Source organism: Schistocerca serialis, chromosome 3 (genome assembly GCF_023864345.2).
Source record: "Schistocerca serialis cubense isolate TAMUIC-IGC-003099 chromosome 3, iqSchSeri2.2, whole genome shotgun sequence".
Classification (NCBI taxonomy): domain Eukaryota; kingdom Metazoa; phylum Arthropoda; class Insecta; order Orthoptera; family Acrididae; genus Schistocerca; species Schistocerca serialis.
This window is the reverse complement of record NC_064640.1, coordinates 1,015,327,716-1,015,353,179: the sequence shown is the minus strand read 5'-3', so window position 1 is coordinate 1,015,353,179 and position 25,464 is coordinate 1,015,327,716. Positions and strand designations below refer to the sequence as shown.

Below are 25,464 nucleotides of genomic sequence, written 5' to 3'. Positions count from 1 at the left end.
AAACACGTCGTTGGGGTTGTTCCGTTTTCTGCGTTTGCCTTTTGGTTGTGCGTCAGCTCCAGCTGTTTTTCAGCGTTTTTTGTCACAACTTCTGGCTAATGTGCCATCGTGTTGCAACTATTTAGACGATATTGTTGTGTCCGGTCGGACGCCTGCTGAACATTTCCGTAATTTGGAGTGTTTGTTTAAAGTGTTGTCTCAGGCAGGCCTACGTTGCAACATCGATAAATGTTCATTTTTCCTTACGGAGATGGAGTATCTGGGACATGTTATTAATGCTCAAGGCATTCATCCCTCCCAGTCACATTTAGCAGCTATTCGTGATTTGCCCGCCCCTCGCAATCTGCATGAATTGCAAGCAGTTCTTGGCAAATTGACATATTATATTAGGTTTATACCTAATGCATCACAGATTGCTGCACCGTTGCACCGTTTCCGCCGTAAGAATTTTCCGTTTGTGTGGTCAGCTGATTGCCAATCAGCCTTTCAGCAGCTTAAAGAGGCTTTATTGAATGATCGTTGTCTGGTCCATTACGACCCTAACAAGCATCTGGTGTTAGCTTGTGATGCCTCTTCTTTCGGCCTCGGTGCTGTGTTGTCTCATCGAGTCAGTAACACCGAACGTCCTATTGCATTCGCATCTAAATTGCTAAACAAAGCTCAGTGTAATTATAGCCAATTGGACAAGGAAGCGTTGGCTCTTGTGTTCGGTGTCACAAAATTCCATCACTACCTCTATGGTAGACCATTCTATTTAGTAACAGATCACAAGCCCCTGACGTCACTGTTTCATCAGTCTAAACCAGTTCCTCAGCGGACAACTCAGAGACTACAACGTTGGGCTCTTTTTTTATCACAATACCAGTATGAGATACTGTATCGCCCTACAGCTCAGCATGCAAACGCTGACGCGCTTTCTAGATTGCCGATTGCTGCGGATGATGTCTTCGATTCCTCTGACGACTCTTGCCATCAGATTGACGCTGATGAGCATCAGTCCCTCCGGGATTTTCCAATTGATTATCGTCAGGTGGCACGAGAGACAGCTACGGATCCTCATCTGAGTTTACTATTACGTTTTGTTCAACGTGGTTGGCCGTCCAAGGCAAAGGACATATCGGATCCTGTGGTTCGTCGCTATTATCCGCAACGTCATCTGTTGTCTGTTTCGCACGGAGTTTTGCTGTTACGCACCGAGAATGACCAGCTTCGTGTCGTGGTTCCCCAAGTGCTCCAATCCAAGGTCCTCGACTTGTTGCATCAAGGTCATTGGGGAGTGGTCCGCACCAAGCAGCTAGCCCGCCGTCATTGTACATGGATCGGCATTGATAAGCAGATTACGCAGATGTCTACAGATTGTTCGACGTGTGCACAACACCAAGCTGCTCCGCCTCAACGCTATTTTGAGTGGGCACGCCCTGCCGGTCCCTGGCAGCGAGTACATCTTGATTTCGCTGGTCCATATTGGAATTCTCGTTGGCTCATCGTGATAGATGCATTTAGTAATTTTCCGTTTGTTGTGCCCATGCAGTCTATGACGTCTGCACAAACTATACAGGCGTTGACTTCAATTTTTTGTATTGAGGGTCTTCCAGAAGTTTTAGTGTCTGACAATGGTCCACAATTTACCTCTGCTGAATTTGAAAGTTTTTGTTCTGCCAATGGCATTCGCCATGTTCTGACTCTGCCGTTCCACCCTCAATCGAATGGTGCAGCGGAATGTTTTGTACGCACATTCAAGGATCATATGGACCGCCTTCGTGCTACGCACTCTCGTCAGCAGGCCCTCATCACGTTCCTGTCGTCGTACCGGACCACGCCACGTGACGGCCCTTCGCCTGCGGAGCTTCTCCACGGCCGTCGTCATCGCACCCTACTACTGTTGTTGCACCCCCCGGATCGGCCCGCCACTTCTGATCATCGAACGCATTTTCAGCGCAACGACGCCGTTTTTTTCAGAGTTTATCACGGTCGCCGTCGTTGGGAACGTGGTACCGTGATAAGTGTCCAGGGTCGCGGTTTTTATACTGTTCAAGGTGCTACTGGGATGCACAGGAGGCATCAGAACCAGTTGCGCCGCGCTGGCCGCCCGGATTCTGCCGCTCGTTCTTTGTCCACAGATTTGGTCCGCGGCGGGTTCCAGCCGCGTCTTCCGACTTCACTGCCGCCCCCAGGGCAGCAGCAGCAGCCGTCGCCGCTACCACGCCGACAGCCCGTCCAGTTGATGCCTCCCGCGCAGCTTCATCCGGGAGCGCCCCCGGTGGTCGCTCCGGCTCCTGCGGTCCCTCTTCAGTCGCCACCGCCTTCGGAGCTGATGGACGTCGACCCATCAGCCGGGCCGCCTTCCCAAGCGGTGGCTGTGCAGCCTGTCCTGCAGCCGCTTTCCTTGGGCACCCCCAAGGAGTCTGACACCGCAGCGCCTTGTCCGGCGCCCACTCAGCAGCCGTCGACGCAGCGTCAGGAGACGCTGCCTCTCTTCGTGGGTCCCGACGCCCCGTCGCGTCCAGTGCCAGAAGCTGCGCCCGTGGTCACAGGGGTGCACCCTGACCTCGGTTTTCAGTCGGTGTTTCCCGAGGCCCCTCGCAGCCAATGCTAGGGTGCGGACCGGGGACTGCCACCGACAACAGTCTCCGCCCCGGTCTCTTCTGCTACGCCTGCGGCCAGACCCCTCCCCCGCCGTCGACGCTCGCCACGTCATTATTCAACGACGGTGCGGCGATTTGGGGGGGGAGGAGTGTTATATCCTAGCCAGTAATGCCACCCGAGCCCGCTGCCAAAAGGTTGGCAGCATCAAAGTCCGGACGCCGTCCGCATAAGCAGCGCCAGCGATACAGGAAATCGCCGCAAGTCTGCGCGCGCCACCGCTGGCTTCTGGCTTCTTAAGCGCTGGATTCGCGAGCGCTAGGACAGTTCTGTATTCGCCGCTCAGTTGTATACTCGCCACCGAATTGTGTACTTGCTAGTCAGTTGTGTGTTCATCGCAGCAGAGTTGTTGTTTGTCGTCAGCCGACGCTGACCTAGCCGCTCCGACTCGAACTAGACAGATCTCTGTAGACACGTAGTTCACTACGGTGTTTCTGTATCTTCTACAATAAAGATAAGTACCGACTTTTATTTAATCAGAGTGTTTGGGTTTTCATCTTTCTGTTCACTGTTCCAGCGGACCGGTCGGCCCGCTATTAAAAGTGTGGCGGTGACTTCGTAAGCCTTTTCTACAGTGAGTTGTTTGTCGCTACGAACACCGTCACAAAAGTAATGATGTGGAACGAATCAAATTTTCCAATACATGACATAATTAAGTTAATTTAACAACATAATTAAGTTAATATAACAACTTTTTTATTTATATTTTTATTTTATTTTTTCTTCATTTATATCTAAAAATTCCTCTATGGAGTAGAAGGAGTTGTCATTCAGAAATTCTTTTAATTTATTCTTAAATATTTGTTGGTTATCTGTCAGACTTTTGATACTATTTGGTAAGTGACCAAAGACTTTAGTGGCAGTGTAATTCACCCCTTTCTGTGCTAAAGTTAGATTCAATCTTGAATAGTGAAGATCATCCTTTTTCCTAGTATTGTAGTTATGCACGCTGCTATTACTTTTGAATTGGGTTTGGTTATTAATAATAAATTTCATAAGAGAGTATATATACTGAGAAGCTATGGTCAATATCCCTAGATCCTTAAATAAATGTCTGCGGGATGATCTTGGGTGGACTCCAGCTATTATTCTGATTACACGCTTTTGTGCAATAAATAGTTTATTCCTCAGTGATGAATTACCCCAAAATATGATGCCATATGCAAGCAATGAGTGAAAATAGGCGTAGTAAGCTAATTTACTAAGATGTTTATCACCAAAATTTGCAATGACCCTTATTGCATAAGTAGCTGAACACAAATGTTTCAGCAGATCATCAATGTGTTTCTTCCAATTTAATCTCTCATCAATGGACACACCTAAAAATTTTGAACATTCTACCTTATCTATATGCTTCTGATTAAGGTCTATATTTATTAATGGCGTCATACCATTTACTGTACGGAACTGTATGTACTGTGTCTTATCAAAATTCAGTGAGAGTCTGTTTACAAGGAACCACTTAGTAACTTTCTGAAAGACATTATTGACAGTTTCATCAGTTAATTCTTGTTTGTCAGGTGCAATTACTATACTTGAATCATCAGCAAAGAGAACTAACTTTGCCTCATGAATATAGAATGGCAAGTCATTAATATATATTAAGAACAACAAAGGACCCAAGACTGACCCTTGTGGAACCTCATTCTTGATAGTTCCCCAGTTTGAGGAATGTGCTGATCTTTGCATATTATGAGAACTGCTTATTTCAACTTTCTGCACTCTTCCAGTTAGGTACGAATTAAACCATTTGTGCACTGTGCTACTCATGCCACAATACTTGAGCTTGTCTAGCAGAATTTCATGGTTTACACAATTAAAAGCCTTCAAGAGATCACAAAAAATCCAAATGGGTGGTGTTCGGTTATTCAGAACAGTTTCCTTCTGCTTGGAATGAAACTGTTTTAATCTCACTTCTTATAATGGACAAGGACCAAAGATATCCAAGTAGTTATCACTATGTTGCAATCACCAGCTATGAAAGATGTGGTAGTGAATATTCAATGCTGCTACTTTCAGATTTTAGAATCCAGGCAGTTTCTTAGCCACTTTCAGTATTGTTACAGAAGAAGTTGCTCCACTGTTAATAACCTAACCCTGCTACAGACAGCTAAACAGTGTTTCTTACATAGCCAGCACATAACTATAAGTGTTTCTTCGTTTTTTTAAACTTAAAAACCTATGATACTACTTGGAGGGATAATGTCCTCAGACAACTACATGTATGGGGATATGCGTGATGCCTCCAATCTCACCGTATTTGTATGGTCCTTCCTCTTGTCACATAATTTTAGGTACTGAGTCAATTATGTTTTATCAGATCTTTTTATACAAGAAAATTTTAATCTCGCTTCTGATACTAAGGAAGGACCAATGATGCCCCCAAGTAGGTATCATAGTTGCACTCACAGCAATGTGCCTTGTTAAGTGCTTTTTATTTGTGGATGACATTCCAGTTTTTATTCATCTTCCAATTTTTCAGCAAATACATGCCAGCTGCAGATAACCATAGAGAGACTGGAGGAATAGGCATGAAAAACTGGTTTTAAGATTTAATCAGGCAAATCAATGAATGTTTGTAATAGTTCCCATTATTTATTGTTCCAGAACTGAAATTGAGGGAAATCCTTTTAAATTTTAAAGTCAGTGAGGTGCAAATGTGTTGCATGCCATGTGTATGGAGCAGACCGTGCAGGTCTCCCCCAGTTTTATTGTGTTTCTGTACAGTCACAGCATGATTATTGGTATATGGTTCTGTTAGACAATCGTACTGTAATATCAAAGGTCAAGGATTCACACCACCATGAGGGTATCAGGTTTTCTAGAGGCTCATTTAGAATTATCCTCATTTCAACCTCTGTGCTGAAGTTAGTGAGGCACTCCACCACACCCAATCAGGCAATAACTACTACTTTTGTGACAAGCATCAAAAATGTATTCAGTTACCCAGCTGCCTGCACACCATACTATTGTTTGCTCACAGAACAACTTTTCAATAGTCATCTGTGAGAGAGGGGGCCAGTTAGGATCCAAGCAAAGAATCATAATTTGAAAGCAGATGTGGTGAACAATTTTTTACAGTAAGGGAGGTTTCTTTGGAGGCCCAGAGTTGTTTCAGATTTGACTAATATTTAAAAAATCAGCACCCAATATGTGGTTTTTGTACATACATTCAACAATATTTTAGATGAGTATCACATTTTTAAGACTGTATATATGTATGGGAAATCTCTTGGCTGCTCAGTAGCTTTCCTTAAACATGTCTTTATGCAGTGAAATAGCTGTTGAACCAGAAGGTCAATCATCAATGGAAGGAAGAATGGCTGAAGGTGAGGGACCACAAGCTGTGAGCTGTAAAACCCACTGTACATCTGCATCATTCCTCCTTCCAATCACACTGGCAGGATGAAGTCCTACTCACACAGATATCTGTGTGATGGTAACCAAGCAAACAGAAGACACCTGATTTCTAGTGGCAGTGAATGTGAACTAGACAACGTATTCATTCTCCCAATATCAGAGCTGTGCTACAGTAATCGATAGCAATATCATTCATCACTTCAGTTCTGTTTATTTTTCTCCACTCATGACTACAACTTGCAAAGTATATTTTTATCTGACAGTGCTGTTATTTCTGTGGTATAATGGTATTATTGTGCTCAGTGTATCATGGTATGCAAAGAAAATATACACTGAAAAATGTTTACACAGGTGGTACTTACTGTCTAATAAGATTCTGTGACAGTTGCGTTGGTGCCATACAATTGCTCGCACCGTGTGCTGAACAGTGAATGACCCATCAGAGGTGTGTCTTCCTCAAACAGTACAGTCTAACTCCTGTTTGTTAGATCCCCCAGGTGGCCCACAACTCTTTTGTGGGTACATTTGTGGCACGCACAAGGTGCTGACCTATTGCAGCCTTTCTTCTCTCTTGTGCTGCCTTTTGTTTCCTAAATCCACTCCTTCCCATCCTAGCTTCCCACCTTCCTGCCACCTTTCTCCCTAGGTGCTCGCTTTATGATGACCCAGCTATTCCCTTGGTTTTGCAATTCCTTTTATGTCTCATGTTTCCACTCTCCCTTTTCTCTCTCCTTATTTTATGTTGTTTTATTTTAAATTTTACATTATTTTATTTTATTTTTTGTCCTCCATAGGATTTGACCTTCCTTTCTAAGTTCTGTTTCCGTAGCATGAATCGTTTGGGGTAGAGCTCCCACCCTAGTGTCTCCAGCATGGGTTCCTCTCCCTCCCACTCCTTCTTCCCTTCCCATTGTATCAGCATACTCTGAAAGGAACCTAACTGGTATACAGTCTGGACCAGAAGAGGTGCTTCAAGTTGTTTCACTACTCTGAGGATGTCTACATTTACCGTGCGAGGTGGCGCAGTGGTTAGCACACTCGACTCGCATTCGGGAGGACGACGGTTAAATCCCACGCCCGGCCATCCTGATTTAGGTTTTCCGTGATTTCCCTACATCCCTTCAGGCAAATGCCAGAATGGTTCCTTTGAAAGGGCATGGCCGATTTCCTTCCCCATCCTTCCCTAATTCGAGCTTGTGCTCCATCTCTAATGACCTCGTTGTCGACGGGACGTTAAACAGTAATTTCCTCCTCCTGTCTACGATTACATTACTCATGTTGGCAGCTGTTCTTGATTTGAATTCTGGAATATTTACTTCACTTTCTTTCGTGAAGGAATTTCAGAAGGCTGTGTTAAGTAACTCTGCTTTCACAGCACTGTCATCAATAGTATTTCCAATGCTACCTTGCAGAGAAGACATTATGTCTTGCCTCTAGCGTACTTCATGTATAATGAGAATGTCATTGGATTTTCTGCCAGTTTGAAAACAAAGTTTCATTGTGGAAACAATTATAAGCACTTTACATTGAAGTCTGCATTAAATTTTGTTAATTTATTTGGTATAAATTTCTAAATTTCTCTCAATACTATTTCTTTGAATTCAAGCCACATCTGATCTACGCTTACATTTTTAATTCGGAAGGAGTGGAGATTGGCCTACGGGAAGGTGTCAAATGAATTTTTATCTGCTTTTTTTGAATATGTATATTTTTCATTACTTTTTGCAGGAGTTGGGGTTTCAATACTTAGTCTCACCATAACAACCCTGTGTTGACTAATTCCTGTACCCATTTAGATGCTGGTTATTAGCTCGGGATTATTTGTTGCTAAGAGGTCAAGTGCGTTTTACTACTCGCATGGGCTCATGAACTAACTGCTTGAAATAATTTTCAGATAATGCGTTTAGTACAATTTCTGATGATGTTTTATGCATACCTCTAGATTTAAAGACGAATTTTTGCCGGCATATTGAGAGTAAATTAAGATCACAACAAACTATAATTATTTGAGTGGGGTAAGTGCTTGGAATTAAACTCAAGTTTCCTTTGAACCTTTCAGCAATTGTATCATCTGAATTTTGAGGTCGGTAAAAGGGTCCAATTATTATTTTATGTTATTTGCTAAGAATGGACTCTGCTCATACTTACTCACAGGAGCTATCTACTTCAGTTTCACAACAAGTTAAATTACATCTAAGTGTGACAAACATGGCACCACCAACTGTGTTTAGCCAATCCTTTTGGAACACCATTAGGTTCTTCACAAAAAATTGGCTGATGTTACCTCTGGCTTTAGCCAGATTCCATTGCCCATAACAATTTGAACATCAGTGGTTTCTATTAGCACTTGGAGCTCTGGTACTTTCCCAACATAGCTACGACAATTGACAACTGTTATACTGATGGTTCCTATATCTATGTTCTTCCTGTATTTGGCCTGCACCCTTTGTGACTGAAGCCTTTTTCATGTTTCCCCGAGACCTTCTATCCCATAAAGCCACCAATTCCTTGCCACACAGCCCCTGCTACCTGCATAGCTGCCTCCTGCGTGTAGTGGACTCCTGACCCATTCAGCAAAACCCAAAACCCGACCACCCTATGGCGCAAGACAAGAAATCTGCAGCTTACATGGTTGCAGAACCACCTGAGCTTCTGATTCTGATCCTCCACTCGACTCTGTCTCAGTGGTCCACAATGAGTCCTGTCGACTATGCTGCAAATGGTGATCTCTGCTTTCATCCCTCAAGCAATACTGGCAGCCTTTATCACTTCTGTTAGCTGCACTAAACAAGATAAAATCTCTTTCGATCCAAAGCAACATACATCACCGGTACCAATGTGTGCCACCACGTGCACTTGGCTGCACGTGGCTGCACGTGGCTGCACGTGGCTGCACGTGGCTGCACGTGGCTGCATGTGGCTGCACGTGGCTGCACGTGGCTGCACGTGGCTGCACGTGGCTGCACTTGGCTGCACCCTGTGCTCCTCGTGGCATCCGGAAGAACCCGTTCCACATCTGGAAAAGACTCCATCCAGTATGTACATAGAGTACACATTAGTTTTCTTCCCCTTCCTGGCATCTGTGTCCCTAAGGGCCCCATAATGCACCTAACATTGGAGCTCCCAACTACCAATAATCCTACCCTCTGTGATTTCCCAGATCTTGCTGGCTGAGAAGTTTCCTCTGAAACAGGACAGGCAACTGCATCTATCTGAGATAGTGTCATCCACAGGCAGCATCTGAAACCTGTTTGTCAGACTAACTAAGGTCTTACGTGCAGCTCCCTGGGAAGTCTTTCACCATCTGGCATGTGCTGAGGCGACATCCCATTTGACCACAGGTGAGAGGTCAACCTCAGTGCAAGCAGTCACTGGAATGGTCACTGGTGAGGACTGATCAGAGGATTCTGATGTGCTGGACGTCCATTGGATCCCCATGGCCGGCCCACAGCTGTGGTGCCCATACACTGCAGCTTCAAGCTGTCTGCCGGCCACGGTGGCCGAGCAATTCTAGGCGCTTCAGTTTGGAACCGCGCGACTGCTACATTGTGGCCCCCATTGCACTTTCTGCCTCTAGGCGGCCTCCAGCTGCTCCATGGACAGGGCACCTCTCATGCCTTTCTTTCTTCCTTCCCCCCTTTTCCTTCTTCCTTCTTCCTTCCTTGTTTCTCTTGGGCTGGAATGCCACCCTTCAGCATTCTGGCCTGATATGCTGGAGTTGGCACCTAATTGCATATGCAAGTGTTACAGAAATTACTAAATCATAAAACACAGGACTGTTACATTTTAGATATTGCCATGCCATAATCAGAATCAAATCCAGATTCAAACACCCAATGTCAGTGATGCAAAACTCTTAGCCCTGAAGGCACATTTATTATTAATACCAGCATACAGCCATAACCAAACACCTGGATAGAGAGTGATAATATTTATACAAACATAAAGTATCCCAGAATATACAAACATTACAAATGAAATAAATGGCAGAAACTTGAGTTTGAACTGGTGAGCAGCATCCTGCATCCAGCAACGCTAACTACTACATGTTACCAGGCTCATAGCATTGTTTGCTCTCCTGGTGAAAGATCAACTCACTTTTTTGAAAGTTCTCATCTTAGATTTCAATCTTTTGTGGTCCCCTGGTAGCACTGGGGATCCTTGCATTCTGGTTGTGTTGTCATATTTTCTATACTGACAAGTGTCAAAGATAGCTCCTCCCATCAAAGCTTCACAATAACTGAATGGATCTTCAGTTTCCATGAATAAGATGCCACCATTGCCTATCTGCACCTCAGGGTTGTGGTAGGGATTTGTACAGAAGACATTGATGATGTCTCTGCACATTTGTCTTCTTAATGAAGGGTTATAATCCTCAGTTTCATGTATGATGTCTGACACACAAGGAAGTATATATACAGCAGAGTAGCACTACAGTATCTTTTCTGAGTGCCTCAGTTTCTGTACATGCGTGAAAATCCATGCAAGCCTCTCCTGGGCTGTATCTCACTAACCAGTCCCTGAAATTGCTGCATTCTGTCTTCCTCCTGAGCATCCAGGCTTCATATGCAGACCAACTCCCTTGCTACCTCAGTCCTGGTTATGTAGTCATCCTGTGTATTGCCCCATTGAAACTGGAACAGTGTATCAATTGTTGTTTTGGTCTCATGACTGTAGAGCAGAAAAAATGGTGCATAGGCTGTAGTGTCTTGCTTTGCTGTGTTGTATGTGAACCTCAAGATGAGCAGTGTAGTATCCCAATCTCTCTGTTTGGTATCAGTCTGCATCAAGAGAGTATCTGCTAACATCTTATTGAAGCATCTTGTGGGGCCATTAGTCTGTGTTTGGTAAACAAGTGTCATCCTGTGGGTGATGTCATAATATGTAATTACCTCTGATTCTTCTCTTGACTAAGAAACTTTACACAATCACAAATCATCACACAGGGAGCTCTAAGCTTCAGAATGATGATGACCCAGCCAACAGAGAGAATTGTGATCCATCTCAAATGAGAGTGGTTTGCCAAATAAACATGGCTGGAGCTTGTTGATGGCAAAAACAACTGCAAGGTATTCTTTCTTGGTTACAGAGTAGTTCATCTCAGAATTGGAGAGTACTTCAGGAGCATAAACTATCATCTCTTCAGTACCTTGTTAGATTTGTACTAAAACTGCACCTATCCTGTAACTATATTGCTAGGGTAAAGCTCTGTCTTGGCATTTTTGCTGTACAATGCTAGGGCTAGAGAGATGTAAGCACCTCCTTAAGGATAAGGAATGATCTTTCTTGCACCTAATTTGAGAAAAATTTGGCATCTACCTGCAGTAGGTCTAGCAAGGGATGTGCCTAGGTACAGAAGTCATTTGTGAATCACAGGTAACATGAGCAGACTCTCAGTAAACTTCTGACATCATGAACGTGCCAAGAAGTCAGAAAATGAGAGCAGTCACTCATTTTCCCTGGATCTTGAAGAACTCCATCAGTGTTCACTAAGTTCCCCCAAGACTTTCACTTCCTGGGTGGTGAAGAGGCACTTTTTTCAGATTCAGGATCACATTTATCCTGCAGGCTGAACACACTTCAAAACTATTGTCATGGAGCTAAGATTTTCTTCAAATGTTGTTGAGAAAATGACAGTCATCCAGACAACAAAAATATGTAGTTCATTTAAAGTGTAGAAGCAGGTTGTGCATCATATGCTAAAGGTTGTTGAACCATTACATAATCCCAATGGCATAATTTTGAACATGTAAGTGCCTTTGGGAGTTACAAAGGCAGTCTTTCTCATTTAGCCTCATCAACCTCGATTTGCCAGTAACTTCCTCCATGTCCATACTAGAGAAATGTTTTTCTGCTCTCAAATAGTATAAGGTGTCATCAGGGGATGACAATGGATAGAAATCTATATTCACGAATTTGTTCTGTCATCAGGAGTCAACAGAAATGCCATGTGCCATTCTTTTCATTCACGAGGATCACAGTAGATGGCCAAGGCCTCCGTGAAGATTCAATGATGTCATCTTGCAGCATCTTCTCCACTTCCTCTTGAATTGTCTGTAGTTCATCTGGCAACACACACTATTTGGTATACTATCCCCAGTGTTACTCTGGAGTTTTACCATGTGCCACTTCATCTGTCTCTTCTCCACTCTGGATTTGAAAGCATTTGAATATATGTGCAGAATGTCTGACGGTCACTGATGTTCTTCAGTCAGGCCAGATCCTTTGGCAGTGATAGTAGCTTCCGCCAATATGCCACATGTAGCGGTAATGGAGCAAGATTTTTCATTGATGGACCTAAGCTGTCCTTCCTGGACTGGTTCATCTGTCCCTGTGCACATATATTTAAGGGCACATTGGAGCTGCCTTTGAAAGTTTGGATCAAAGGTCTTCCTTGACCACATATGATGCTTATGATCATTGCTCACATGAAATTTCTTTTGTTGGACTGAGTAGCTTTTGGATATTAGCAAAAGTTTTGTAATTTAACTCAGCGTCTAGATTGACAACAGGTACTTGTCTTGCTGATGACGGTGATATAACAGTTTTTTCAGTGGTAAACACCCATCCAGAGCAATCTTTGTTATGTGTGGTTGTTGAGACAGCTTCATTCTTTTGGGTGTCTGATCTTCCACAGACTATGAATTGCTGCTGATGCCAGCAAGAAATCCAATCTGGGAATAAAATTCTGACACAATTACAAATTTGGTCTGTATTCTGTCATTGATAGTTATTCTTTCAGTACAGATTCCTGTCAGCTGGACAGATTTCTGATTTTGCAACTTCCATCACAATTACTTTTGCATCTTTTTTAGTGAGCAACAATAACCCTGGGTCAGCGAGTCCCCAGTCAGGTTGGCAATTAATGATGACATCAGTGAGATTTCCTGACGTCTTGGCAACCGTCATCCATGGGGAAGTTTTGCTTGTGGCAGCCTCACCTCCATGGATGGTCACTTTGCTTAGTTTTCCTAAATTAGGCACCCAGGGGATTTGTTTTAATTCTTTTAATTGCTGTCATTTACAAATGGACTGCCACCTAGTTACTAAGGCAAGTCATATTTTCACAATATGAAATTGTATATATACAGGGTGTGAAACTTATTTGATGTTTTATATTTATCATCATCCTCGTCATCACCAGTATTCTGCTCTAGGGCAGTTCTTCACATGTAACTCTTTATGCAGTCCTGTCACTTGCTACCCACTTAGTTATCATAATTGTTTCCTATCCTTATACTATCCACTGTCTGGTTTCTTCTTCTTCTTCTTCTGTTACTGTTCCTTCCACAGCATCCATCAGTAAGAAATCCTTTCTCATCCAGGGTCCAAACCCATTTTGTTTCCTCTTCCTGATTACTTTTAAAATTTCTCTCCCTTCCCCCACTATTCTCAACACCACCTCATTTATCACTTTGTCTACACATTTTGTTCCTTCCATTCACTTCCAAATCCACATCTCAAATGCTTCTATTCATATTTTTTATCTTTCCTCAGTGTCTCTGTCTCACTTCTGTATAATACCATGCTATGGATGAAGCACTTCACTAGTCTGTTCCTCAGGTCCCTGTCCATCCACCAACACAGAACCCTCATCTTCTTGTTAAATGCCTCATTGGCAGTTGCTATACATGTTTTCACCTCCTTATTAATCTCTTGACATTTGTAAGAATGTGTCCTAGATATTTGAAAGCACTAACTTGCTCTATATCTTCCTGTGATAACGCTATATTTGTTCTTACTTGTCTTGCACTTATCTCTATACATATTCTCTTATTAATTCTCATTGTGAATTCCCCGCAGGCCTTATTTAATTCTTTAAACATTCTAGTCATAGTTCTTCTGTTCTCTGCCAATAACACCATATCATCTGAAAATCAAATGCATTCTATCCTCCTCCTACCAATTGCACTCCTCTAATTTTTTTTCAAACATTTGTGAATCATGTGCTGCAGATATATGTTAAACAGTATTGAGGGGGGAGAGAAAAAGCAGCCTTCCCTCACTCACCTTCCAATTGTGTTTTCATGTCTGCTTATTCCTAATTTGTACTCATATTTTCTGTCGCAGGTAAAGATTTTTAATCTGCCTTCAATCCCTCCTGTCAACGTCATTCTCCCTTAGAATGTCCATTGATTTATTCCACTGTAACGTATCCAAAGATTTTTCCAAGTCAATGAGAACAATATAAACTTCTCATTCTCTCTACCTATATTTCTCAGCAGTCCAATTGCATCTCTTGTACTTTTCCCTCTTCTAAATCAATACTGTTCCTCTGCAATACCATTTTCCTGTCTTGCTTGAAGTCTTCTATTTATCATCATTAAGGAAACTTTAGCTACATAAGAAATCAAACTTCTAGTTCGAAAATCTTCAAATTTCTTGGCATTTCTTTCTTCTTTTCAATTGATAACTCGGAGAAACTCATCCAGTCATTCACCATTTTTATACGTGTTATTACATCGATATGATAACTCTTTCACACCACTATTCCAAAGGTTCTTTAACAATTCTGCTGCCGTCAATTCCACTTGCGAGATGATTCTTCACCTTTAAAAATGGTTCAAATGGCTCTGAGCACTATGGAACTTAAAATCTGAGGTCATCAGCCTCCTATAACCTAGAACTAATTAAACCCAACTAACCTAAGGACATCACACACATCCATGCCAGAGGCATGATTCGAACCTGCGACCGTAGCAGTGACGCGGTTCCGGACTGAAGCGCCTACAACCGCTCTGCCACTGCGGCCAGTATGCTACACCTCTTTTAAAGCCTTTTCTACTTCTCCTTCCAAGATTCAGCATCTTTTGTCCTCTTCTGTAACTCTCATCTCCCCTTCTAATTCAATATCTTTTTATTTTTGATCAGCCTCATCTAGGCACTCTACATGTTCTTGCCACTGTCCCAATACTTCCTTTGGTTTGTGAAGCATAGTACCATCACTTCTTTCTATTCCCTTACTTGTCTGGCTTTTCTTTTCTTCTTATTTGTAGTAAGGATTAAAAATATCACAGCTTTAAATATTTATAGACTTTAAAATAATTTAGAAATGAAAATCTTAAAATTAATGGTTCATGAATAGAATATAGGAATTTAGGAAGGCAGAAAAGAGGTTGACAGATCATTATTCTGACATATTATAAATTTAGGAAAAAAATTCTGAAATTATAAGACGCTTACATTCAAGAAGGAGAAATAAAAGACAATAGACAAGTACATAGATTTCTGTTAGAGATCCCACTACCAAGCTATCTTGTGTGTGAGAGCTTGGTAAATCATAAAGACTATCACATTTAAGGTAGTATAGAAAATAGAGCTTTAATAATCATTTGATAAATTTATATGCACAGGCATGTGTTTGTATTACCCTTCTATTACATTTGCTACAGGTCATATGTGTTTTACATGGGGCATAATCAGTACATTTTATTTGTGCATCTTTGACTTCGTTATTTTGTGTTCCTGGTGTTTGTGTTGTTTGTAAGGTAAAATATTACCTAAGCACAACAACCTTTTGCATCACTTTCATTTTAGGTATTACTTTACCTAAGCTATATGATTCTACCTAAGCTACAGTATATCTTTTAATTTACACATATTGGTCAAGACGTTTCCACATAGTTTAAAATATTTTATGAAAGTTTATCAATTTCTGTGTTTCTTTATTTAGTCTTATCTTACATCTAGGACTGTACATTAATCTCATTGTATCTGTTTCAGCATCTGAGTTTGTTTCTGTTCTTGGATCTGCGTCATCTCAAGTATCCTGTTCTTGTGTTTGCATGTTTGCTCTTATCTATGTATGTGATTGTTCTTGTTTGTATAATCTGTGTAAGGTACATGACACATTATCAGTTATGCCATTCAGTATGCACCAGTCATCCAGCTGTTACAGAATTTGTCCTATGTTGTCACATTCAGTTCAGGGTCATATGAGTGAGAGATCATCACAGTGTAAAGTGGCATTTTCTGGAGTTCCTACTCCTCCACAAGTGCACATGGGTGTTTGGCTGAGACCAAACCAATAGAGGTGTTCTGGGTATGAACCATGCCATGTCTCTGATCTATATGTGTAAACCTTATTTGTTCCTTCATGTATAGGAAAAAAGTGTAGATGTGATACCCCTTTTCTGTCGAATCCCTCTCTTTCTACCAGGAATTATTCCACCAGTGGTTTAGTTGGCAACCCCCCCCCCCCCCCCACCTCTGCTGTAAAAAGCACCATTCATTGATGTCTATGAGAAGCTGTGAAGTCTTTTGTTCTGTCTTCTTGAGTTTCCTGATACCACTATGAGCATATCATCAGTGTAGGCTACTACTCACATTGCTCTATCATTGGCTCAGTAGCTATGTCCTAAAATATGGGCCCACATATGGACCCCTGTATGCATCCTTTGAAGATTTAGCTGGGAGTAGTTGGTACCTCTATTTGTCAGTGTGGGACAGCTACAGTACATTGGGGACTGACCTCGTCCAGGGTATAGTGATTGGCTTCACTCCACAGGTCGACTATAATCATCTGTAGTTGACTGGTCTGAATAGGTGTGATGATTGATGTTTGGTGATGTAGTAGTCAACACAAACTTGTCCTCTTTCTCTGCAATGGTGTACAGCCTGATCTGGTTGCTAAAAAATACTTTCTCTCTTCCCTTGCTTGTGGTGTATGAGAGAGAGGAGGTCCAGTTATCTTACACAACTCCCGTAGGGACCGCAGTCAGGATTCATTCATACCTCTTTATCCTACTCTCTTTCTGTTGCATTTCCTTGACATGCTGGCACCACTTGATGGATTCCTCAGTTATTGTGACATCCTTTACCAAAAGAGCTTGGTACAGGTTTCCTGCAACTCATAAAATGCGAAATTTTGTCAGCTTCTGTCATATTCAAATTCAAAATCTGATATAAGGCTAAAATATTATGTAGGTTGGTCTGTGTTGTTTCCCCATGAAGCTGAGCCCTGTTCTTCAGTTGTTCTTACATTAAGTGGACTTGCTGCTGATTGTCATTAAACATATTCTTCAGTTCAACCTGGAATTCATCCCAGCTATTGAACTTCTCTTCATTACGGTTGAACGACTGCTGGATTGTACCATCAAAGTAAAAGTACCCATTTGCCATCACATCATGTCATCCCAGCTGTAGCATTTTGTGACCCAGTCAAATCTAGTCATGCCCTGACTAGCATCTCCAGAGAAGCACTGATGGATCCCCAGCATGCTGCTGACTTTACTGCTCATTTGGAATCCATTTTCTCCTGAATATATGGCCATTGGGAATGAAGTACTGCTTGTATTCTGTTCCTGTTGGTTTAGGTGATAGCTCCAGACAGTCAATGTAAAAGCTATGTTGATGTAGATGTTTGGAATTATCCAGTGTCTCCACCAAGCAATGACATTCTTAGAACTGAGTCCAAATGTGAAAGCAGAGTCATCAGTGAAGTGTAACACGCAGCAATGAAAGCACATTTATTATGAAAATCAACATACAGCCAGAATAATACCAAGCCCCAGATGAAAAGTGTGGCTATTTATAACACCACTGAATGTTACAGACTATACAAACACAAGACCTTTCCATAATGGATGAATACAAAATAACAAATAATTGCCAGTGGTTGGGTTCAAACTGGTGACCCACAGCACACCACCCAGCAATGCTAACTACTACATCAAATGCATTCAACATACCTTGCTGCATTAGTATTACCCTTGTCTGCTGTGCCCAGAAAATGCTAGTGTGGATGAGCAACTCTTATCTTAACTGCACCTTGGAAGAAGTAGTTTGTTTCTGCAATGAGCTCAGAGAATATTAATCTAACATTCATAAACTAGCTCTAATAGCTGGGCTTTCCTCTGTAAGCAACCTTTTTTTAAGTATCTTCTTCAATATTAAAAATGCCTCCACCACCACGTGATGGAAAAAAAAAAAAACATTGCCCACTTACATGCACAGAGATTCCATGGTCTTCCCCCCGCCTTTGTATGGTTGTTGCTTGTAATATGGTATTTCAGATAAAGTCTAGAACTCATTTCCAGACTAGAGCATGATTTAATAATCACTTTACTTACAGTAGCAATGAACACTGTGTCATCAACTGTTGGGAAACCCTACACAAACTCCACCTTACTTGTGGATGATTCCTCCACTTCTCACCTCACATGGCCTGTCAGTTACAGTTGACATTAAAAGTGTGAAACACCAGACTGCAAAAATAGATTCAATTTACATCTTGAGAAAAAGGTTTGTGTTTATTTCAGTTGGTCTTATTCATTCTTTTAATTTACCAAAATTAACGTTACTTAATATTATTCTGTATTCAAACAATTTTTTGAAGTTTCTTGGCTTAGTATTTGCTGCATTGTAATCTTGGCCACCCAACCTTTTCCTCAAGCTTATTTTGAATGTTTATGTACAACAGTTTCCCTTTTGCCTTTCATATTGTAGTTCAATTTAGATATTTAACCATGTTTATGCAATAAATTAAAAATATGCCAGAGTCTTTTCTTCTTGAACTAGATCATACACAGTGAGGTGAGCAGGTAGAATGTTTCTGTTCCTTAAGCACACCATTAGCCACGAGTGATCAGAAGTTATGCAAATACATTAATAATGTTCCTCTTTGCAGAAAAGATGATCAAGAGTTAACTGATAAAGAAGAACAAGAGAAGTCTGAACTTCAGAGACTGCTAGGAGAGAAACTGTCACAAGTAGAAATCATTCAAAAAGAAAAAAAGAAATTACTTGAAAATATTGATGAATTAAATCAGTAGGTATTCAATATTATTAATTAACAGGTTAAACATAATTGAATTTGTTTTTTGTTAAAGTTAATTAATTTTACAGAGAGAGATCAGCAGGTAATGAAAAAAGACAAGTTGAACCAAAAGTCTGGAAGTTATAATAATGAAGGTGCTGGCCTGAAAGCAGAGGCTGAAGCAGCTGCAGAGAAGCAGGCAAGAATGAATGAATTGCTGCAAGGTGAGAAAAAACAGGTGACTGATAATTTCTCTTGTATAGAACAAAAGTATAAACTAAGTTAAGAATCAACCTTTCACCTTAATGTAAGTTGCACTTGTTAATTTGTCCACCCTAATTTTACTGGGTTATTCCTTGAAAAATTCGTTATATTATAAAAATGTTTCATAATATTAAATAGATAACAAACTCAAAAAGGAACTATTAGTTTGTTTCAAGTCGTATGTCTCTCTTCCCTATGAAACACTATGAGAGCTTATGCCACATAATCTATTGAAGGAAACTAACTGGACAATGCCAGAAAATTTGCCTGACCTTGCATAGAAAATCACTCAAGCTGCCATGGAGGAAATGACAGAATATGAAAGGTTTATTGCAAATTGTATTTGTTGATTTCCTTGCATAATGCACATGGCTAGTGAGGGCAAATGCCCTTGGACAAGATGATGATCAAGAATGATCCAGGCATAGGTTAAGTGAGAAAAGTAATAATGTGAACGGTAGACCACCAGAGACTGGTCTCTTAGGAAACAATTTGTTCACTCAGGATGTTTCCATACAGGTAGTATTATGATGACTTTTGTGAGTTATAGATCAGCAGTCACTGCAAAGGCTGATTATTTTGTGTGTTGCCCTTTGCTTGTGACACATCTGTGTAACTGCCAGAGTTAAGTATTGTATTTCAGTAATTGTAATAAAACTCATTAATACAACTTGTTTGTCTAGCAAACCCAATATGCAGTTGATGACAAGGCTGGACAAAAGATTGGCAATGAGGTGAATGAATACCAAAGTGACAACCTGTTTACATTTTGCACCCAGATCCACTAGTTGCCACAGTTTTGTTTTGCCATGGTATTTCGTGTCTTGTTGGCACCTCAATTCTACCTTGTCTTTTCTTTGCAGGGGTGTTTACATGTTTTAATGGAGTCTTACGGTGTTTTTTCTATTCAGTGTTTTCAGGTGGGCATTGTAGGCACTTACTTTATTACTTGCATTGTCTGTTTATTGCATTTGCTTATTCCAAAATGAGCAACCCATCTTCCCCCCTCTCTTGCTCAGGCACCTCAGCTGCAAACAATAGATGCAATGCAGCTAACACAGATGTTGCAGTTTCAGACACAGCAGATTGCAGTCCTTCTAAGCTCGGTACAGCAGTTATTGGTGAACCAAACACCTGACACAGCCAAACATGCAACAACTGTAGCTCTGAGTGCCATACTGCCTTTTCACCAGTTTAATGAAAAAGAAAGAAGAGGAATGGCTCAAGCGGTTGCAACAGTATGAAGCCCACATCATTTCTCACAAAGTATCAGATAGTGTGAAACTAAATTACTTTTTTTCATCAGTGAGAAGTGCAGTTTTTTGCCTCTTTCAGAAATTGTTCCCTAACATCACTCTGAATAAACTTTCGTATAACCAGCAAGTGAAAGTGGTGGCAGCTAGGCACAAATTCTTTCATTGCAAGAAAAGGTCAAAACAAACTTATCGTGAGTGGGCAACAGATTTGGAGGGTATGATGAGGAAATGCAAATTCAAATGTGCTTGTGGTTCTTTATATTCAGATGTTATGTTGCACGATGCGATCATGTAAAATCTAACTGATGTCAAACTTGGAGAACAGATTTTTAAAGAGTCAGGTCCATCATTTCATCATGTACTGCAAATTCTAGATCAGTACGATTCAAGTGTCATAGCAGACAACAAATTTGAGCAGCCACAAATTTGTCTGGCTGAGTTGTCCCTTGCTCATGACAAGCCCAGTATGCAGCAACAGCATGTGCATGCCAAGACATGTTAACAATCCTCTAAATAGGTGAATGGAATTAAGTCATGTCCTCAGTACTATTCACAGCACAAATGCCAAGACTGCTCATCCACACAAGGACAGTGTTATGTTTGCACCAAGAGAGGTCGCGTACAATCCATATGTTTGCAACAGAACTAACATAAGAATTCTGCCCACTCACACATATCTAATTGCAAGGCCCAGTTCAGTGTATTCAAAGCATGCTGCAGACATTAGCAAAACTAGCAATCAAACAGTTTATTCAGTGCTATACCAGTCCAACAAACTTTGTGTTCACTTGCATATTAGTGGAAAACGTGTGAAATTTCAGTTGGACATTTATGCCTCTGTTACATTGCTGAATCATAACACACATGAACTATTAGGCTCTCCACACCTGTCTAAAACTAGCACACACCTGATGGCTTACAATGGACAAGACATTCCCGTTCCTGGAAAATGTAATTTGCCTGCCATGTATCACTCGCATGCATGAACTGTGACTTTCACTGTGGTACAATCACATGGTTGTGAGAATGTATTTGGCCTTGATTCATTTGATTTGTTTAGTTTTCACATCCAGGACAATGTGTTGTCAGTGACTGCATTCAATGCCAAAGACAATGCTGCTTGTTGGAAGAATTCCCTGAGATCTTTTCTGAAGGTTTAGCCAAGGCTAACAATTTTGTGGCACATATTACTACAAAAGACAATGCTCAGCCAAAATTTTGCTGGGCCAGAACTGTTCCCATTGCATTACAGGATAAAGCAGCTGCTAAACTTAAAGAATTACAAGATAGCAGAGCTATTGCATCCATACAAACTAGTCAATGGGCAAGTCCACTGGTTCTTCTCCCCAAACCTTCAGGTCACATTCACCTCTGTGTTGACTAAGTCTGTGGTCAACCCACAAACTGTGAGTGATACCTACTCATTGCCCTGCCCAGAGGATCTTGTGGGCAGATTAGGTTCTGGTCACTACTTTTCAAAAATTGATTTGCAAGATACATATCTTCAAATACCACTAGATGAGAAATCTCAAAGCATGTGTGTTGTGAACACTTATTTGGGCTTGCTTAAATATTTGTGTGTGCCTTTTTCCAATGTTTCTGCACCTACCATTTCCCAATGGCATTTGGGACAACTGACTGCTCAAATACCAAACTGTTTGGACAATATTGTTGTGGCAAGTCTCATACCTGAAGAACACACTCCAAAACTGCATGCTTTATTTCATGTGTTATCTGATGCAGGACTAAAGTGTAGACTGAATGAGTGTAACTTTTTTAAACCTGAGTTGTTGTATCTTGGTCATGTCATAAACAGTCAAGGTGTACATACTCTTCAGTCACATTTATCAGCCATACGTGATCTGCCAGTTCCTTGCAGTGTCACAGAATTGCAGTCAGTCTCATGGAAAATGAACTATTATATTCAGTTCATACCAAATGCTGCACAAATCCCAGCTCTATTGCATTGCTTGTGTTGCAAGAATGTCCCCTTTGTTTGTACAGATGAGTGCCAAGAAGCTTTTCAAAAACTAAAATCTGCATTGCTCAATGATCGAGGCTTGGTTAACTTTGATCCTGACAAACCAGTTGTGTTACAAGTTGACGTTTTTTCTTACAGAATCAGTGCATTGCTTTTGCACAGATTTAGTGATAATGACAGGTCTATTGTTTTCGCATAGAAAGTGTTATCTAAAGCTCAGTGTAACTATTCACAAATAGAGGTGGCGGCATTGGGTACTGTGTATGGTGTCACCAAATTGCACCACTATTTGTATGGCAAAAATTCTACTTAGTAACAAATCACAAGCCATTGCAGTGCTTGTTTCGTCAGATGAAGGTGGTTCCTGTACGAACTGCCCATAAATTGCAAAGATTGGCTTCATTGTTGTCTCAATACCAGTACAAGATTGTGTATCATCTGATAATACTCAACATGGTAATGCTGATGCACTTTCATGTCTTCCAATTGGCTCTGATACAGACTTTGATGCTTCTGCTGCAACTTGGTGTCACATTGATGCTCATTACTCTGAATTGCTTCAATCCTTTCCTCTGCACTATAGGAAAATTGCACATGCCATGGAAGCTGATTCCAATTTGAACATTTTGCTAAAATACATTCACACATCTTGGCCTCACCCATTGCTTAGCATAATGAATGCTGTAATGCACCTATACTTTGCACATAGGCATAGCCTTGCTACACAGCAATGTGTGATTCTTTTTCAAAATGACAATGGAAAATCATGTGTATTGATCCCCAAAGTTTTGCAAGAAGTGGTGTTGCATTACTTCACAAAGGACACTTGGGGATTGTTTGTATGAAACAGTTAGCATGTCAACACTTCACTTGGCAGGGTATGTACGCCCAAATAGAACATATTATGTCACAGTGTCAAGCCTGTGCAGAAAATCAGTCTGCTTGACCACAAAAATTCCCTGCTTGGCCTCACTCGTAATCACCATGCAATGTGCACACATAGACTTTGCGGGACCTTTTTGGTACATTCACTGGTAGATTGTGGTTGACTCTTATAGCAAGTTTCCTTTTGCTGTGCCAGTGAACTCAACAAAGTCATGTAGCACAGTTCAAGTGTTGTCCTCTATTTTTGGCCTCAAAGGTTTGCCAGAGGTCACAGTGTCGGACAATGGCCCTAAGTTCACATCAAATGAATTTGCAACATTCTGTGAATGCAATGGCATACAGCATCTAACTAGTGCACCATTTCATCCACAGTCCAGTGGCAAAGCAGAACATTTTGCCAGCAGATGGTGGCCAAACTTTGCTCTGCAAACAACAGGGATGAAGCATTGCAACTGTTTCTCGCCTCCTATCATTTGCATCCATGGATCATTGCCAAAGGAATTGCTTTATGGCCACTGCAATCATACACTCCTCCACCTGCACTATCCTCTGCAGCATCCAGCACTGAAGGAAGGCCACAAGTATCGCTTTGCGTTGTATCATATTGTGTTTTTCTGGGATGTTAGTGGCAGCAGATGATGGGCGGGGCCTGGGGCCTTGCCACAGTGGTAACACTGGTTCCCGTCAGATCATCAAAGTGCTGTCAGGCTGGGCTAACACTTGGATGGGTGACCATCTGGTCTGTCGAGTGCTGTAGGCAAGAGGGATGCACTCAGCCCATGTGTGGCAAATGGAGGAGCTACGTGATTGAGAAGTAACAGCTTCAGTCTCATAAACTGACATACAGCCAGGAGAGTGGTGTGCAGACCTTCCAAGGCCTGTTCAGATTGAGTTTAATTTTAGATTTTAGATGATGGGCATGAGGCGAGGTCCTTTGTCGACTTGGCACATGTGTGTATCTCATTTCAGGCCCAGACGGATTGCAGCACCAACATCACAATAAATTTCGCCACTCTCATGTGCACTGTGATCCTTCTGTATCTCTTCCCCCAAATTCACAGATAGCAAGGACAGCACAGCCACAGCAGCTGCCAGAGTGTTTTTTCATGACAGTGTGGGATGACCCCATGGAGACAGATTCATTGCCTTCTCCATCTCCTCTTGTTCTACTGATGAAGCTGGACACACCCACACTGCAGCAGCTGATGCCTTCTATATCTTCGTATGGGCCTTCGGAGCTGGACACATTCCTTCTAGACATTTTCTGGGAGACATTTCCACCAGAGCAAAGACCGGATGGCAGGGTACGACCGGAAGCCTGATGCCCCTGCAGCCACAGTTTCCGGTCCATCAGAGCATCCATGCTCCTGCCTCCCCTCCCATTGTCGTGCTTCATATACAATGACATTCTGTCACTTTGGGATTGAGAAATGTTATGGCATACAGTGAGCGCCGGCACGCCAGTTGGGAACAACATGGAAGAGAAGGCTGTGAGAAGAGATCAGCAAACCGCATGCTGACAGACCTCCCTTCCAGAATGACAACATGACAGCAGTGGCCTCTAGGTGAAGAGGACATAAGAGCCATGCCCGACTAGTGGCGGCCCAGTTCAATAGCATCTTTAAGATTAGCCGCTTTTATAGCAGCATCAATGAGAGTGACTTCAATAGTAGCTCAGTACAGACTTTTGTCAGTTATAGAACAGTGGTCACCACAAAGACTAATTACTTCGCATGTTGTCCTTTTGCTTGCGACACATCTGTGTAATTGTCAAGGTTAAGTATTGTATTTGATTAATTGTAAAAAGACTTGTTAACATGACTTGTTTGATTGTTTGTCTAGCGAACCAAGTATGCAGGCTTCCTAGACATAACAGATACTAATTCAGGTGGCCCAATAAGGATTAAAGTTGCCTGACATTGTTGGTGGTGGTAAGTCCTGTACAGCCTGGACATACTGCAGCGTCAACCAGATTCCTGAGGTGCTTAAGATATGTCCCAGTTATCCCACAAATGGAACAAAAAATTGGTAGTTCTCCTAATTATAATTAAGATCTGCAGAATAGAGGATGGAGAAAAGAGCATCTAGATTACCAGCCAGGCCTTTTGAAGACCATCCTGCCATGATAATATCATCTAGGTCGTTGGCTGTGCCAGCACTTCCCATGTAAGGTGTTCCAAATATTCTGAAATATTGATGGGGTGCGTGCAGTCCGAAAGGGGAGAGGGCTGTAGTAGAAGAGACCAAAAGATGTGTTGATTACTAGCAAATCGTATGACACCTGATCCAGTGAAAGCTGCAGATATGCATCCTTGAGG

General features: G+C 41.7%; 1 protein-coding gene across 1 annotated transcript in view; it reads left to right on the top strand.

Moving 5' to 3' along the window:
• The window catches only part of LOC126471368 (structural maintenance of chromosomes protein 4-like), a 178,339-nt gene that overhangs the window by 25,734 nt on the left and 127,141 nt on the right, over nt 1-25,464 (top strand). Inside the window, exons 3-5 of the mRNA XM_050099490.1 lie at nt 2,144-2,496; nt 18,632-18,713; nt 18,834-18,998. Coding sequence (XP_049955447.1) covers nt 2,144-2,496; nt 18,632-18,713; nt 18,834-18,998 — 600 coding nt within the window. The remainder of the gene's footprint in view (nt 1-2,143; nt 2,497-18,631; nt 18,714-18,833; nt 18,999-25,464) is intronic.